General features: G+C 39.0%; 1 protein-coding gene across 2 annotated transcripts; it reads right to left on the reverse strand.

Moving 5' to 3' along the window:
• Positions 1-57: 57 nt before the first annotated feature.
• Positions 58-15,181, reverse strand: NOC3L (NOC3 like DNA replication regulator). Of its 2 annotated transcripts, XM_082764223.1 has the most exons (21): positions 15,133-15,181; positions 14,212-14,419; positions 13,683-13,806; positions 11,976-12,133; positions 11,784-11,843; positions 10,562-10,692; positions 9,697-9,858; positions 8,936-9,029; positions 8,549-8,724; positions 8,214-8,342; positions 7,619-7,750; positions 7,182-7,262; positions 6,790-6,890; positions 6,280-6,352; positions 6,139-6,202; positions 5,978-6,049; positions 4,905-5,086; positions 4,542-4,670; positions 3,800-3,897; positions 2,861-2,945; positions 58-1,150 (listed from the first exon to the last, which is right to left on the reverse strand). In XM_082764223.1, exons 1-21 carry the CDS (start codon positions 15,139-15,141, stop codon positions 1,031-1,033), a joined length of 2,388 nt encoding a protein of 795 aa, XP_082620349.1. In that variant the 5' UTR covers positions 15,142-15,181; the 3' UTR covers positions 58-1,030. The 2 variants fall into 2 exon arrangements, with proteins under 2 accessions (XP_082620349.1, XP_082620350.1); XM_082764224.1 differs by lacking the exons at positions 58-1,150; positions 2,861-2,945 and adding an exon at positions 3,036-3,122.
• Positions 15,182-15,323: the final 142 nt, after the last annotated feature.

Below are 15,323 nucleotides of genomic sequence, written 5' to 3' on the forward strand. Positions count from 1 at the left end.
ACCATAAATCAGGATAAAGAATTAAATGCCCTAGAGAAAAAGTAGTATTTTATACTTATTGTAAAGAGGTTAGTGACTTAAACAAAAGCTTTGAAAAACTTAGTTACACAGGTACATTATCACATCATAGACTAAATACTACAGCACATATTAGCTGTCAGCCAGGTCAGCCCACTACACCGCCCAACAGAATGGAATCCATAGAAAACCAGTTATCATTCTTCACTTATTTAATATATTTTACTTACTGTTTTGCAAAGCAAACACACAGCTGAAAATGGATTCTGAAACACCAGACAACTAATATTTGTGTAATGGAGAGAAAATTACTTCCAAGATTAAAAAGATTTAAAATTCTTACCTTGAATTTATCCAATATTCTTGATAGTGGTGGTTTACTGAAGATACTGTTGTAGAGTTGCCAATTGTGAGGATAGTGCAGAACTGAAGTTCTGTAATCTCAAATTTGCTAATAAATACTGAGGTTTCAGTGGAAAACAAAAAAAAACAACAAAACAAAACAAACACCAGAGGCAAAATAATTTCAAGACATGAAAAAGGGTTAGGAGACATCGAAAGAAACAGAAAAAAAGGCAACACATATTCCAAATCTGCAGGTATCTTAAACATCAAAGAACTCAATAGTACGTTAAAATTTCCAAAATATTTGTTTATTAACATAACTCCATGTTTTCTCAGAAACACAGATGTACACTCTACTACAAAAAAATAGAAAGTTTATAAACAAAAATACTATAATGCATGGTTTCAGACGATTTTAAAATGACTTGGTTTTGTATCTTTTTTTAATTACTGATGCGACTATTCATTGTGGTTCCCAAGCCCTGAGAACACACGCTAGATGGTTACCTGGAAAGGCCTCGTAACTGTAAAAACTGCCACTATTTTTTGTTTTCTTGTATACTCAAACAAAAGCCTACTTAAAATCATTTTAAGATGAGTGGAAATTTCTTTCAACCAATCCTTCTCCATAGTTAAGAAGCCAACTGAACATGATTGATAGATCCATTTATGACAACGATGATTCCTTTAAGTGTTTAGCAAAATCCAAATTTTCGTGAATAACAGTCTTGCTGATGCGTTGTTGAAGCTCTTCACTTAGAAATGATTCCTTTTTTGAGAATGTATCCTGAAAATTACAGATTAGTTACATTAATAAACAAGGCCAGTATAATGTTTTCAATGGGTATCTTTAATTATCAGTCCTATTTCTCTTCCATGCCCCTGGTTATCTCCTAGACCACACCTGTGGAACTATCTGCCTACTGAGTGAGGTCTGGCCTGCTGGTAAGTTTCACTTTGATGGCAAAGAAGTCTTATATCCTGCAGTCCTTCAGATACTCATGGTTTTGGTGAAGATTTTTTTGTTCTGTTTTGTTGTAAACTGGTTTCTAGAATAATACCTATTACACATAGCTTTGAACAAGCTTATACACTGCTCCTGTTCAACACACCTTACAAAAATAAATAAAGCATCTCTGACTGAAAGACGAGTTAAAGCAATAATGCAAGCAGTAGATTGAGAATCTGAGAAAGGAATGGCCTGGCCCTGCTGCCTCAGGAGACTCCTTCCAGCTGAAGCCAGACCTGGAAACCTCCACACTTCCCTGGTGCTCAGATGAGGAAGGTCATGCACATGATTTATAGCTCCCTGTTAAAGTTTTAACACTCACATAGCCAAGTAGTTCATGCACTTGAGGACAAATGAGATCCCCTCTTTAGCAGTACACAGGGAAAGAAAACTCCAATTTAGAGCTTCTGTCAGCAGGGGGGAGGTGCTGACAGACAAGAGCAGTAAGACAGAAAAATCTGCAGGACAGACAGGGTAAAACTTAAGTTACTGCCAAAGTTTGTTAAAGTGTTTGACTCAAACTAAAGCAACACAAACCAATTTCCCAGGCATAACCATTATAACCATCTAACTCAGCTTGCTCTCTCTGTTATTTTCTTCCTTTGTTTCTGCCTCCATAAAGAGCTTACATATTTCCTTACTCAAGTCCTACCCAATCTCTTTCCTATCTGATGTCCCAGCCTTGTTCTATCAGAACTGCTGCTGTCCTAACAGGACAGACGTATCAAGAAGTCATTATAAAAGGACAGAATAACTACATGCAGCTAAATTTTCAGAAGTTGCTTCTCTAAAATTGAAAAAAAAAATGTGCTGAAGGCTGACATTACTGAGTTAAAAAGTGGAGACACCACCAAGGTTAATGGGTTATAATGTTTTCATTAGAAAGAAAGAGAATTAGTTACCTCTTGTTAGAGGACACACTGCTCACTGAACATTTAATGGAGGTTGGCATGTGGAACACATGCCGAAGATCTAAAAAGCGTTCACCCTTTCTCTTCTTCATACATTAGCTCTTTGTTCAAATTTGCACTTAAAAAGCTACACACTGACACTGACAAGGATCATTGTCCTACGTACTGCATCAAAGGCTCTGAGAATCCAGCTGTCCTGCCAACTATCAACACTGGGGAGGCAGCTATTGATTTTTTTTTATTGCTGCTTTTTAAACAAACATTTATTTATTGGTACAGAAACAGACAAGAAACCTACAAGGAACCACTGCAAAGTGCAAAAGTGAAGTAAAACAGACACCACATGCATCTTGCTATGTTAGCTGATGCTACAGGAGATGGATCTATTCATACAGCTTTTATTCCTTATTTTGTAGTCAGTTCTATCTTATGTTAAAAAATACTTGACTGAGAAAGTACACAAACCAGAAAGCCAAACTGAGAGCGCTTAATGCCTGGGCACCACATAAAGAACCTGCAAATACTCATTGTATTGGTACATCTCATGGTCAAAAAAAAGGACATGGATAGACAGTACCTTTCTTCTGGGTGTTACTGATGGAACAGGAGGATTGAAGTTCATTCCTTTTATACTGTATGCCTCAAAAAGTTCTGTAGCAGGCCTATAGCAAAATCAGTTTCCACAGGGAAAGAAAAATGTTGTTAGATACACTTGCAAATACTATACCACCAAAACCAAGAGCAGCTTGTCCCCCTGTACCATTCATACCGTTCTGCCTTGCTTTAAGTGAACTCCTCAGAGTAATGAACATCAATTGGAAACAAATCGAAGCCAACCCCTGTGAAACAGGGTAAGTAAAATATGTCACAAATATGTCATTTCCCAGAGCAAGAACCAAGAGCCATTAAATGATGCATGCTGGTACCAGGTTCAAAACAAAAGTTAGTTCTTAACATAACGAGGTGTGGACTCATGGAACCCATACCAAGCAATGCTTTATTTGCAAAATGTGTACTTTGGTTCAAGGGACATGGAACACTTTTGAAAAGTCCAAAAAAAAAATCCAGATATTTTGCACCATGGGAAGAAAACATACTGCACTTTGAGATTTTTTACTCCCGTCACAGCCTGGAAACAAGCTTCAAAAGATATTTAAAAACCAAAGATTAGAATATGTATACAAAAAAAAAAAGCAGATGATTTTCTGTGCTAGCAGAAGAATAAAGAAAGTGAGTTCTGAAGAACAGAACCTTTTAATTTTATGGGTAATTAGCTTAGGTGTTCCTTTAATACAGTGTGAGCAACTACTTTGCTCACACTATTTGCTAGGACACTATTTTTACAAACAGAATCACAGAATCACAGAATGGTTTGTGTTGGAAGGGACCTTAAAGATCATCTAATTCCAACGCCCCTGCAATGGGCAGGGAAACCTCCCACCAGACCAGGTTGCCCGAAGCCCCATCCAGCCTGACCTTAAATGCTTCCAGGGATGGGAACCCTTTGATAGCTCACCTTCGGCTCAAATCAAGCGGAAGAGCTCTTGAGCCTTCATCTGGAGCTCCAACAGCAAGGTGAGCTGCAAATTTCTGCACTGTTGGATGATAGTGCCTCTGAAAGAAAGGAAGGAAGGAGGCAGATGAGTGAGGGATAAGGGGTAATGTATCTACCCACGCATTCTCCCATTTATTTTGATTCCAGTAAGATGTGAGGCTTTCCTGTTTTAGATAGAGAAACTGAGCACCCCAAAATCAGTCAGTTTCTAAGGTTAAGTGAATAAGAACTCCTAAGTCATATATTTATTCACTAGTAGCTGTCATGCTGTGAGCAAAATTATCTACAGTTAATATAACTCCTCTGAGTAGGCAGGAGAAAGGGCAGAGGAAACCCTCCCTGAACCCCAGACCCTAAACGCTGCCTGGATTGACAGACTGAGGTGTAAGCTGCTCCCTGCTAGAGCAACTAGGAAGGCTAGATCACCTGGGAACTTAACAGATTGAAAAAGCTTCCAAAGGAGTCTTAGTGGGCAACCTGCTGTAAGACCCAGTGTGGTACTGCGTCAGACTAAATCCACGGGTGATGTGTACCACCCTCTTTTGAGTTTGTTCCTTCCCTACACTACGGTGCTGCAGTTCCTCTCTGTAGGGAATAGGTTCACGTGGGCCAGATTTGATTGATAAGCCTGAAGAGTTCTGTTCTCTATTTGTTAGAAGGTATTTACTGCTCACATTCCCAAATCATGCAGCTACTCACTAACCTGTAGTAAATGCAGCTCCCACAGAGCTGTGTTCTGGGCGTTGCAATGCTCTGGTTCATCAAGTTCTGGGAGATAAACTCCACTGCCTTGAGATTCGTTGTCTAGTAAGAGGTCCATCTTTGGGAATGTCTAGAACACAAAGAAATGGACTGAGTTGCTGATACTACACATCCAACTATAACACACAGTTAACTGAAGTCCAGGATTCATTCCACGTTATTCAGCCTTTAAGAACACATATTTAAGGATGCTCTGTCTTCATCATTCTTGCTTAAGATGCTTCAAAATATTTTGCATAAAATCAATTTGTCAAAAAATAGCCTACAACCAGTAAGCTAAAAAAATCCACCAACTAAAACTTACTTGCATTAATACCCTGTTTGTTGCCAAGATCCCAACACTGCAGTTTGGAAGTACATGAAGAGCAAGTGTGGAAAGTCGCTTTAGGAAAGCGAGAGCTCGCTGCTGGGAAACTTGCTTTCTCCGCTTTGCAAGCATGACATCCAGGCACTGGAGCACAATCTTTATGTCATCGTTGGTAGTGCCTGAAAAGCAGAATTTCATACAAGGAGTGAATAATCATGTCAAGGAACATAAAACTAGATACTCTGCTACTGACTGTACACCAGAACCTGAGAAATAGCATGGAAGTCCAAAAGGTTCTAACACAGCACTAATGTGATACAGGCACGAACACTCATTCCTTTTTGGTAAAAACAGCTTTGAACAGAAAAAATGTATCATTGCTTCTGTGCTCCTGTCTAAGAAAATACTTATTCCATCAAAAAGTCTAAATAGCAGTTAGTGTTTTAACCTTACATGCACTCTTTGCATCATCTTTTATAAACTGTTAAATAGTGACAGATGTACACTTTTGCCCATCCAGAACAGTACAATTTTTTTCCTCAATCCTTCATCCTCAGTCAATACCAACTCGTGAAGCTCATTAAAATATGAATTCCAAACTTTATGAGTAACTTTTTTCATAACTATTCAGCCTCAGAATGATTAGAAATTTTAGGTTAATTATAAAATTAGAAAATCAGAAATATAAAATAAGATTTTAGAAAACAGAGTCTAAATTAGAAATTATTTTTTAAATGTTGAAAAATTAAGAGATTTTTCTCTATTAAGAGAAAAAAACTTAAGATAAGGACAGGACAAATGCTTATCCAAGATCCCATACTCGGCATTCACTAATGAAATGACATAGTTAGAACCTGTTAACATGTATTGCAATAATAATCCTGGTATTTCTATTGCAATAGCACAATGTGCGACTTGAGAAAAACTAAGTTAAAAAAGACTGCACCCTTTTCAGAACTCGGATATCTTAAAATAACTGTAGTTTGTTAACATCATATTAAGGTTATAACACCAAACAAGCAGAATAAACATTATGTAGTTAGATGACACAAGTAATAATCAGGAGTTACCTGCATGTAGGCTGAACAGCGTCTTGTAAAGATGTGTGTAGAATTTCATCGGATCAATATTAAGAACATCACCTATCAACATAATCCCAAATAAAAATGTTCACTCAATTTATCAGATGATATTAAACTGAAGTATTTGGTTTTTTTAAAAGATCTCTTACCTTGACCAGAGAGTATATGAAAAGCACTGAGAACGCAATGAAGACTGTCCCGATAGCTTAAGTCCTAAGAATAAAAAACTGATTCAGTACACAAAAGAAGCTAATTTTAAGAAAACTTTAAGACAACAAAACTCTACTTACCCCAGATGCAATGAGAGAATGAAGAACAATCAACAGGTCATCAAAAAACTCCACATTTATGAGGTGGGCAAACCTTTAATCAAAGAGATTTATTTTTAAGCTAGAGATATTGCCTGCAAACTAATCTCAAAGCATTTTGAATTGCTAAAATCCACACCTTAAAAGCAGAGCTAAATCAAATTCTGAACATCTGTCGTCTTCCCATACACAGACAATTCAGCCCCCAACTGCTAATCACAGCTCCTCGATAGCACTAGAGACATGCTCAGGTTCTTCAGGAAGTAATCAGACAAAATGAGGTAATCACATCCTACCCTGCTGGGTTTGCATCACATCAGTGTTGTTGTGGCAATTTCACATCACATTGAAATGTTTTTAGAAGAGGTTGAGTTCAGCATAGAATTCAAATTCAACAGAGACAGTCTTCTCTCACTGCTTAGGAGAGTCACAAGTCCTTTAAGCACCTTATGCCTTTTCTAACAAATACAAAAAGTTGAATTTAGCTCTTACTTTGCAAGACCTTCTAGGACAGCTGGCAAAAGTGGAGACTTCTGAGCTTTCTTTAAGATTCTAAAGTATGTTAGAAATACAACATTCAAGGTTTCTGTGTGCTGAAGGGAAGAAAACAAAATAAATAAGTAGTCATGAAAAACAGACATTTCTAGTTCACTTAAAATTCCACTGAAAATGCACATAGTACTATTGTACTCTGTTCCTGGGTACACTGAAAAGGCTCTGCTTGCTAAAATCTTGACTTCTGGCACAGGCTAAATGTCTGTGAGCTGCCAACATCATCTAGAGGTGTGGAATGCTGACAGTCTGGGATGGAGGGGAGACTTGGTTACAAAGGGATTAGGAGATCCTACTTTGCAAAAATTGGAAAGTAATTTCAAACTACTTACCAGCTTCAGTTTCTTCTCTTTACTTTCTGAAGCTTCTGCTTCCAAAAGTTCTCTTTCCAGCTTCTCTTCTGCTTTTTTCCACTGAAAACATAAAGTTAATTTTAAGTAAACAAATATTCCAGCAGACAAAATGTTTCCAACCAGCCTTGATTTTCAGGTTCCAAAGATACCCAGTAACCAAATCTTCCGTGCTTGGTGAGCACTTCAGTCATCCTGTGATGTTACAGGGTAACCAACTTAGGTTTATTCCTTCACCACCAATGCCCCAAAGACAATCAACACAAGGAAGAGAACAAAAAACCTTGTAAATGTTTCCAGTGTAATGCAAACACTAATCACTGATGCTGAGAGTTAACAACAGCAACAGAAGTACAATTGTTAGAACAATTTCCTACATAAAGCCACTGAAGTAGAGCATTAGGAAGCACAAGTCATACCTTTCTCTGCATTCTTGAAAGATTTTTTCTTTTCTCTTTGAAAGTCATAAACTTTTTCTTTGGTGCAATGTCTTCAGAATCTTTCTTTAATTCTACTTCCTTAATTCTTAAGTGAAGGAAAACTTTTAACACCTATGGTAAAAAAATAAAAATAAAATGAAAAGTAACCCACAACAAAGGAATGGAGAAGAAATTCTGAATTCCATACTAGCTTGTGTGCTTCGCTAGTCACAGATTCTTCTGTTTACACCCCTCATATTCCTTCCCATCTGTATCACTCATCTCTGTTCCCAGTTCCTTCCCCAGCAATGTTAACTTCTATCCATTCCTTCACTTGCCTCACTCTTCAAGTCTTCCTGCTTGATTTAATCCATGTCTCTGCTGGGATCTGCTCTTTTCCTCCCAGTGTTTTTTCCCCTGCCCCATATCTCTCTAACCCCTTCTGGCTCAGACCATTCCTAATCTTCCTCTGTGTTCTGGCAGAATGACGAAATTCTGCTTGTCCATAGCCAGCAGCTGCACTACTTCTAACTTTCAGATATTTTTTAAACCACCGACAGAAGAAAATTGTGGAGTACAACATAAGGACTCTTACCTCAGGTCTGACGTTGTAACTTCTACCCTTCACAAGGCCAGAAATGACCTTAACCACACCGAGTGAAGCACTGCCCAACTTGTCTTGTTTAAAAAGCTTCTGAACTGCCTCACAGCACAATTCAGAAATCTGAAAGGTCAATTCAAATTTTTCTATTAAGTCAAATCCACGACAACAGGTAACTGATAATACTGATGCTATTTGCTAATCAGAAAGTGGATGCAGCCTGTAAAAACAGTGAAAAAATGTGGCCACAAGATGTGGAATAAAGCTCAGAAATAAATTATTTTTTCAAGCAAAACAAGAACTCTTCTCCTAGTCAGAAAATCACTTACCGTTTTTGATGTATCATTCATCAGTGGTACAATGAGAACAATGATGTTATTGTGGAAGTTGAAGTGGGGTAAGGCCACGAGCAGCTCACATAGACACTTCACTGCAATCTCTGCTAAACCTTTATATGCTTTTAATGAGATGACATTGCTTTTCTTCAACTTCCTTTGTTTCCAATCTGCACAAAACAACATTTTTAGTAATTACTGTTCAAAACGTAAGGGATCTTCTACATATTCAAATTTTTTGTTACTGAAGGCATTTTTACAATTATGTAAAATACTACTTGCAAGGAAGACAGGTGTGGTTTGATTCAGTCAGAGGAGGTAAACTCGGATGCTGAAAAAAATTTTGCATTTACTTCAAAAAACAGGAAGTCTCGACTGTACCTTTAATAGTTTGTTCCAGATTTTCCAAGTAAAATTTATACTGGCTTACAAGGCCTTCTTCAAACTCTCTCAGTTTCTGAGTTTCTTTTTTAACCTGTAAACATAACAGAAGCGAAATTTTGTTTGGAGAGCTGAAGACTGAAATTAGCCAGTGGTGCATTAAAAAAAATATATATATATATATCAAATATCTAAGAAGCTCTTTTCTTCTTAGGTACAGGCATTACTGGAAATGTATTAAAAATAAAATATTTCTGTATATATTCTTGTGCTCAGAGGGCCTTTTCCAACTAGGATTATTTCATTTACAGGGACTAAAGTGAAATTTGGAACAAGATGTTATTTTAGAGCCATGACTAAACCACACTGCCTATATTCAAAACACCTAAAAAACTACTTACAAACAAGCACCAGAAAACAAGTTATTCTGAATTTGTTCAGCAAATTACGAACGCATTTCACAGAAATCTGTGCCAGCGAGGTGACAATGCTGTCTAATTCACTTTTTTCCAGCTCTCTCAGTGTGACACAAAAGGTTTATTATGATCAAAGTCATCCAGGTTTGGTATACTAAATGTATAATATTATTTTCCTCCATTACCATCAGAATGTCACCTGGTTATCAGAGGAGGTCTGTAAGAATTAAAGGTTCAAAACAAACACCCCAGAAATGTCACAGTTTCATAATTCCCTTACGTACTTGTGTATTTGTTACCTTTTGCTCAAAACCCTAAAAAAGATAGAAAAACTTGGTATTTCACCTTAGTAGCCTTTTCTGCTTCAGTCAGAGGCCGAATTCTGTAAGAAGGCACAATATCTTTGAATATCTCCATCAGAGAAACCATGACCAACTTCCGAACAATCACAGCCACGTTAGGATCCTGTTCCATCAGCATAGCACGCAATTCCTTCAACTTTTTAATCTGATTTAAAAAAGAGGCTGATGAAATCAGCTGGAAATCACCCTTTAAACCAATTAACAAGTACAATGTACACTTCAGCAAGCTTGCCACAGGAAACGTGCCTCATTTTTAAACACTAAAAGAAGAAAAGCAATTAACTGAGTAGCTACTCAGACTCTATTTAGCACTGCATAAGGAACCAAGAAATGCTAGATAACCCGTTAAAATGGATAATTTGGGAATTCAGTAGTTTGAGAATTTCAAACTATCATACCATTACAAACTTAAATACAATTATAGCAATTTTTTTTTATTTGCATATTCTGAGACACTGAAAACCTTCTATATACAACCCTGAAATCTGAGCTGTAATAGGGGTTATGCTTAAGGAACAACAGTTTGGATAGGAAATACCACAGACATTATTAAACCTATAACCACTAGTATTATTAAACTGATGCCCACTAGTATTCAGGATAGATGCTCCTGAACAGAGCAAATACAGTTATCTGGACCTTCACTTGATTCAAATCCTTTGTACCAAACTATACCAACACTTTCACTGTTTGCAGTCCTTTGTGAGCAATGCAACACTGAGATTTTCCCTCCTTATACTGATGTATTTTTCCACTTTCACTATTACTTGGTCACTTTTGATCTTTATCTATTGACTTACTGCACAACACAGGCATACAGACGTGCATGTTAAATAAGAGCTACCTACATTGTTGTCTGGATCAGAGAGAATGGCAGATGCTAAGGCAGCAATATGCATCTTCCTTTCCTGCAGCTTTCTTTTCCTTTGAGCAGCCATTTCCTCGGGTGTGAGAACAGGCAGGGGTTCTTCACTGAAGTCTATCACAGTATGTATGAGTTAAAAAGAAGGGTCACTGGGGTAGCCACTAACAAACACCATATTGCAAACTACAGTTCGAGACACTGCACTTCAGAGGGGATATAACCCCCATGCAACAATACCACATGCAGTTCCATGGGAAAAGCAGTTTTAAGAATGACTCTGCTAGAGCATGTAGTAACCCAGAGCTTAATTCTTCCTCCACTTCTCAACCTTATGCATGCAAAAAGAAATGGACCAAATATTTTTGAATCTGTAAATATTATTCCCCAAGTACAATGATAACATATAAACTCAGCATACGATTGCAACTCTGCCAAGAAACTGCAGTGCCCTGCAATCTGGAGCAAATTTTTCACCACTCACTTTTTCTTTTAAAAATACAATTGATATATGCATTTTCTGAGTATTAGTTTGCTATCACTATGTCCTTCCTCAACTTCACATTACCTTTAAAGAGTAACAACCCAGAAATAGCTTCAGAACTGTTATTTGAATATGACCATTAACTGGATAGCAAACTGCAACCCAAAATCTAAATCTCCTGCTATCTTGATGTTTGATGTTAAATAAAAAAATATCCAAGACAATGTATTTTCAAAATCCTACGCAAGTTCATGTCCTGAACTGCATTTCACAATTATCTCAAAATAACCAAACCAGAACCACAGCATATATTTCTTAGGACTAAAATTTCCTTTCTCACTAGCTAAGATGACACAACTAATACAAAGAACTTTATGTTAACATTGTATTATAACAAATGTTATACTGTATAATTACATCGCTAAATATTATACAATTATCTAATAAAATAATGATACTAGTTCCACATGAAAATCAAAATAATCTTAAAGGAAGGGCAGTTCTGAAGCCAGCTGTAGAGAACTGTTCCCTCAGGTCCTGGGATCCTAGCAGGTAAGAAAGCAAACTCTGTCTTGCTGTTATGCTTTGGGGGTAGCATGGTAATTAATATATTCAAAAACACCCTAAACAAAATTCATTTAAATTACAAACTTCCTTTGGGAACAGCAATGGACTGGCAGTGATCTGGCAAAAAAATAAATAAATAAATATGATGCTTTATTACCCTCTGCTACCTCTGTTTCTTCTGCATCTTCTTCTTCTTCATCTTCTTCAACATTGAGAACTGCAAAAACAGAGTGTCTATGGTCAAGCATGTGATAAACACTGGGGAATTCTGAAAAAAATAAATATTTTGATTTTTGCAATAAATATTTTGAATATTTTGTAAATACTGATTCTAAAACCCAACTCTTACCTGGCTTTTCCATGGTTTGGGGAATAATGCCACCTTTGTCTTTGATGGGGAGAAGATGGATAAGTTCTTTTTCTGGTTCTGTCTTCATGCGCCTTGGCATCTTCTCGTATTTTTCAATCACACTTTCGTGTTTTCGTTTCTTGATGTGAACAGGTTCACTGGAAAATACAAGGTAAATTAAGTCACTTAACCATCTAACCAGAGATGAAGCATGTATGACAGTATACTAGCTGAATTAGGTGTCCAGACCTAGAAGAACAAATAATGGCTGATCATACTGGAATCAATATCAAGTGGAATGTTCAAGTGTGTTCAGTCTGGCAGCACCTGTCACCACTCAATCAAATGATGTCAATATGGATTTACATAGAATCTTTGAATTCAAGACAATACAGTACTTCCTACCCTTTTTTATAGAGAAAATTAAAATGTGAGATGAGCAAAGACAAAATGAGATTTATTTAATCTAGCAAGTCAACAAACTTACTTGGTGAATATTGGAACATTTGCACGAGTATAAACACACACACGCAAAATGCTCGCGTTGATTTTGGATTTACAAAAAATAATTAAAAGTTGTAACCTCTTATAGTGCACATACACCTATGAAGTGTGTTATCTGTTTATCTTATTCATAAGCTAAAAGCCAGGGATTACAAATCACATTCTCGAAGGGAGTCAACTAGTCATTTTTAATAGGAACAGTGCTTTTGGTCTTTTTAGAGGCAGTGTTTTCAACTATGGAGCTGTGAAGGACTCTTAAAGCCCTGCATTCCAGAGACTGGTAGGCTTCAGGAAGTAAAATCACTTGTATCCAAAGTAGTTTTATATCACACGGCCACCTTACACATGCATTGTAAGGTCAGCACCAGGCTCTGCTTTGCTGTCCCTGTGCAGATCAAACATTTCCAATGTGCTCAAATCCTACTCAATGAGCACAGCAACTTTACACCTGTGACTGATCTGTTCCACATAAAAGAAAACACAGCTTGTTAGAAAACAAGGGAAATTCTGGGTCACACCAGACATTTGGAAAACCTATTGCTAGCTGATGGTTTTTGAGATGGCACAGCTCACATTCATGTAGCCATAAGGTACTCAAGGGACCCTTCCAAGTATGGCAACAGTGGACAAATCAGATAAAGTTAAACAGAAACATAATTTCTGCCCTAAAATATGAAGGAAAAAAACAAACAAACTGAAAAAGATTAAGTAAAACAAAGAATTACAAAACAGAAGCTATTAGAATCTCAGCACAGCCTCTCAGATAGGCCAGACCGCTGTTTTATCTGCCTCTCTCCCACTGTACTTTCCATTGCATGAGCAGCTAACCTGGCACAGCTGAAGCTCGCTGAACACTTAGCCCTGAGCAGTTCTGCCATGAAGGACTACAGCAGCAAGCAAGGAGAACTGGGGCCCTGGTATACAGATTATATATTTTTTTTTCAGTTTGAGGCGTGATACCTGTCTTGGAGTCAGGGACCTTAAAAGAATGAACACTGCAGAAACAGCATCCTGAAGGTCAGGCAGAGCAGGCAAATGTACTGATATACATCGCTACACAAACACGGAACTTACCAACAAACGAAACACTAGAACTGCAAAGGAACACCAGACTGAAAGTGACCTCCTCATAAATGTGTTATATTCTATATTAACCCAACAGAGCTGAATTACTAAAAAAGCAGACATCACAATAATACTCACGTAGAAGAAATATCCCTGGTTAAGAATGATGCTTTTTGAGCCAAATCTTCCATTAATTTCAAGTCATCTTCATCCATCATGTCCAATGGAAGTGCATCATCTTCCTCTTCTTCCCGTTTTTCAGCTATTTCAGAGATTATATGTACAAACTCAGATCCTGTACATATATTCACGCTTCAAAACCTAATGCTGCCTACACCTGAGAGATCATTTTATACCTTACTTCAACTTTGATCTCCTCAACTTTCATGCGCACATTCACGTTACCCCAGAAAATTGCCCCTTTATTGTGACATTCCATAATGATTAGAGCAAACACATTTCTACCATCTCCAACTGTCAGATCTTGTCACAACAGCTACATTTTCCTTAACTTCCCTTTCTTTCCTTTAAACAAAAACAGCAAGCATACTGTGCACAGTAAATAAAGCATCATTTTCCTGAAACATAATTTTACAATGACTAACGGCAGACTACTGGTAACACTTGCACCTTTTCTTTGCAGAAACAAATTTGAACAAACACTTACCAACATGTTTTTTCTTGTATTCCTCCAATGGAAAAGGCTTTCTACAGACAGCATCTCTGACAGCCTGCCTAAGTTTCTTTTGTTCTTTTCGATACTTCTTAGCAGTACTCTGCTGCTTGTACTGCTTATTCTTTAACTTGTTGTCAAGTTTTAGTTGACTAGTTCTCAGTAACTTCCGAAAGCTTGGGACTCGCTTTGTGTTTTTTCTCTGGGAAACAAACAGAAAACTACATGTAACTGACGCTCTCACATCACAGCCTGTGTGAAATTTAACGTTGTTACTTCTGCTCTCATTAAGTCTGTGCTTCTACCAGTGCTGAATAAGTTGTTTCTTTCAAACGGTATCATCGCTTAGCTCGAAATTTACCTCAACTGCATCAAATTTACGGTAAGAGAGACGTTAAGAACGTTTTATGGAACCAGTCTGACAACCCGCAAGCCCCGTGCCCACCCCCCGTTCAGTCACAAAGCAGACACGAACGCTCCAAGCACGGTAAATAACTTGCTCGGGCACAGCTCTGCTCCCAAGCACCCTGCCTCCTTTCTCCAGCGCAGTCGGGCCCGGGGCTCCTGTCAGGGGGCTGCAGCTCTGGCCAGCGTCCCGCTGCAGCGCAGGGCCCCGCCCGGGTGCCACCGCACCGCGCGTACCAGGCTCGGCCCCAGCGCCCAGAGGGAGGTAGCCCCACGCCAAAGCCTCAGGGCGGGGAAGGGGCAGCGCTGAGGGGCGCGGTCCGTGGGCTCCGACCGAGGACTCCGACCGCGGCCCGCGCCGGGCTCAGCCGCTTCTCCCTCCCTCCGCGCCTCAGCCCGGGCAGCCCCGCTGAGATTCGGCGCTGCCTGCCCCGCTTCACACCACAGCTCCTCAGCGCCCCGGGGGGGGGCGCAGCCCCCGCCCCGCCATCCCGCCCCACAGCCTCCTACCGGCTTCATGGCGGCAGCCCCGGCGCGTGCGATGCCGGCGACGGGCAACGGAAGCTTCGGGCCGAGGCGGGGCCTCCCCGCGGCGCCCCGGCCACAGCGGCCCCTGGCGGCGGAGGCCGCGCGGGCCCGGCTCATGCCGGCCCTGTGAGGAGAGGCAGGGCCGCGTGGTAGCTCCGCCGCCTTTTTTCATG

The sequence above is a fragment of the Aythya marila genome (assembly GCF_965140915.1).
Source record: "Aythya marila genome assembly, chromosome: 7".
NCBI classification, from domain to species: Eukaryota; Metazoa; Chordata; class Aves; order Anseriformes; family Anatidae; genus Aythya; species Aythya marila.

Excerpts from the sequence above, each read along its gene's own strand:
- NOC3L (XM_082764223.1), bottom strand. Across the intron at positions 11,844-11,975 it reads CCAAACCATGGAAAAGCCAG|TTCTCAATGTTGAAGAAGAT; the intron begins GTAAGAGTTGGG and ends CTGTTTTTGCAG. Across the intron at positions 10,693-11,783 it reads AGAAACAGAGGTAGCAGAGG|ACTTCAGTGAAGAACCCCTG; the intron begins GTAATAAAGCAT and ends ATACTGTGATAG.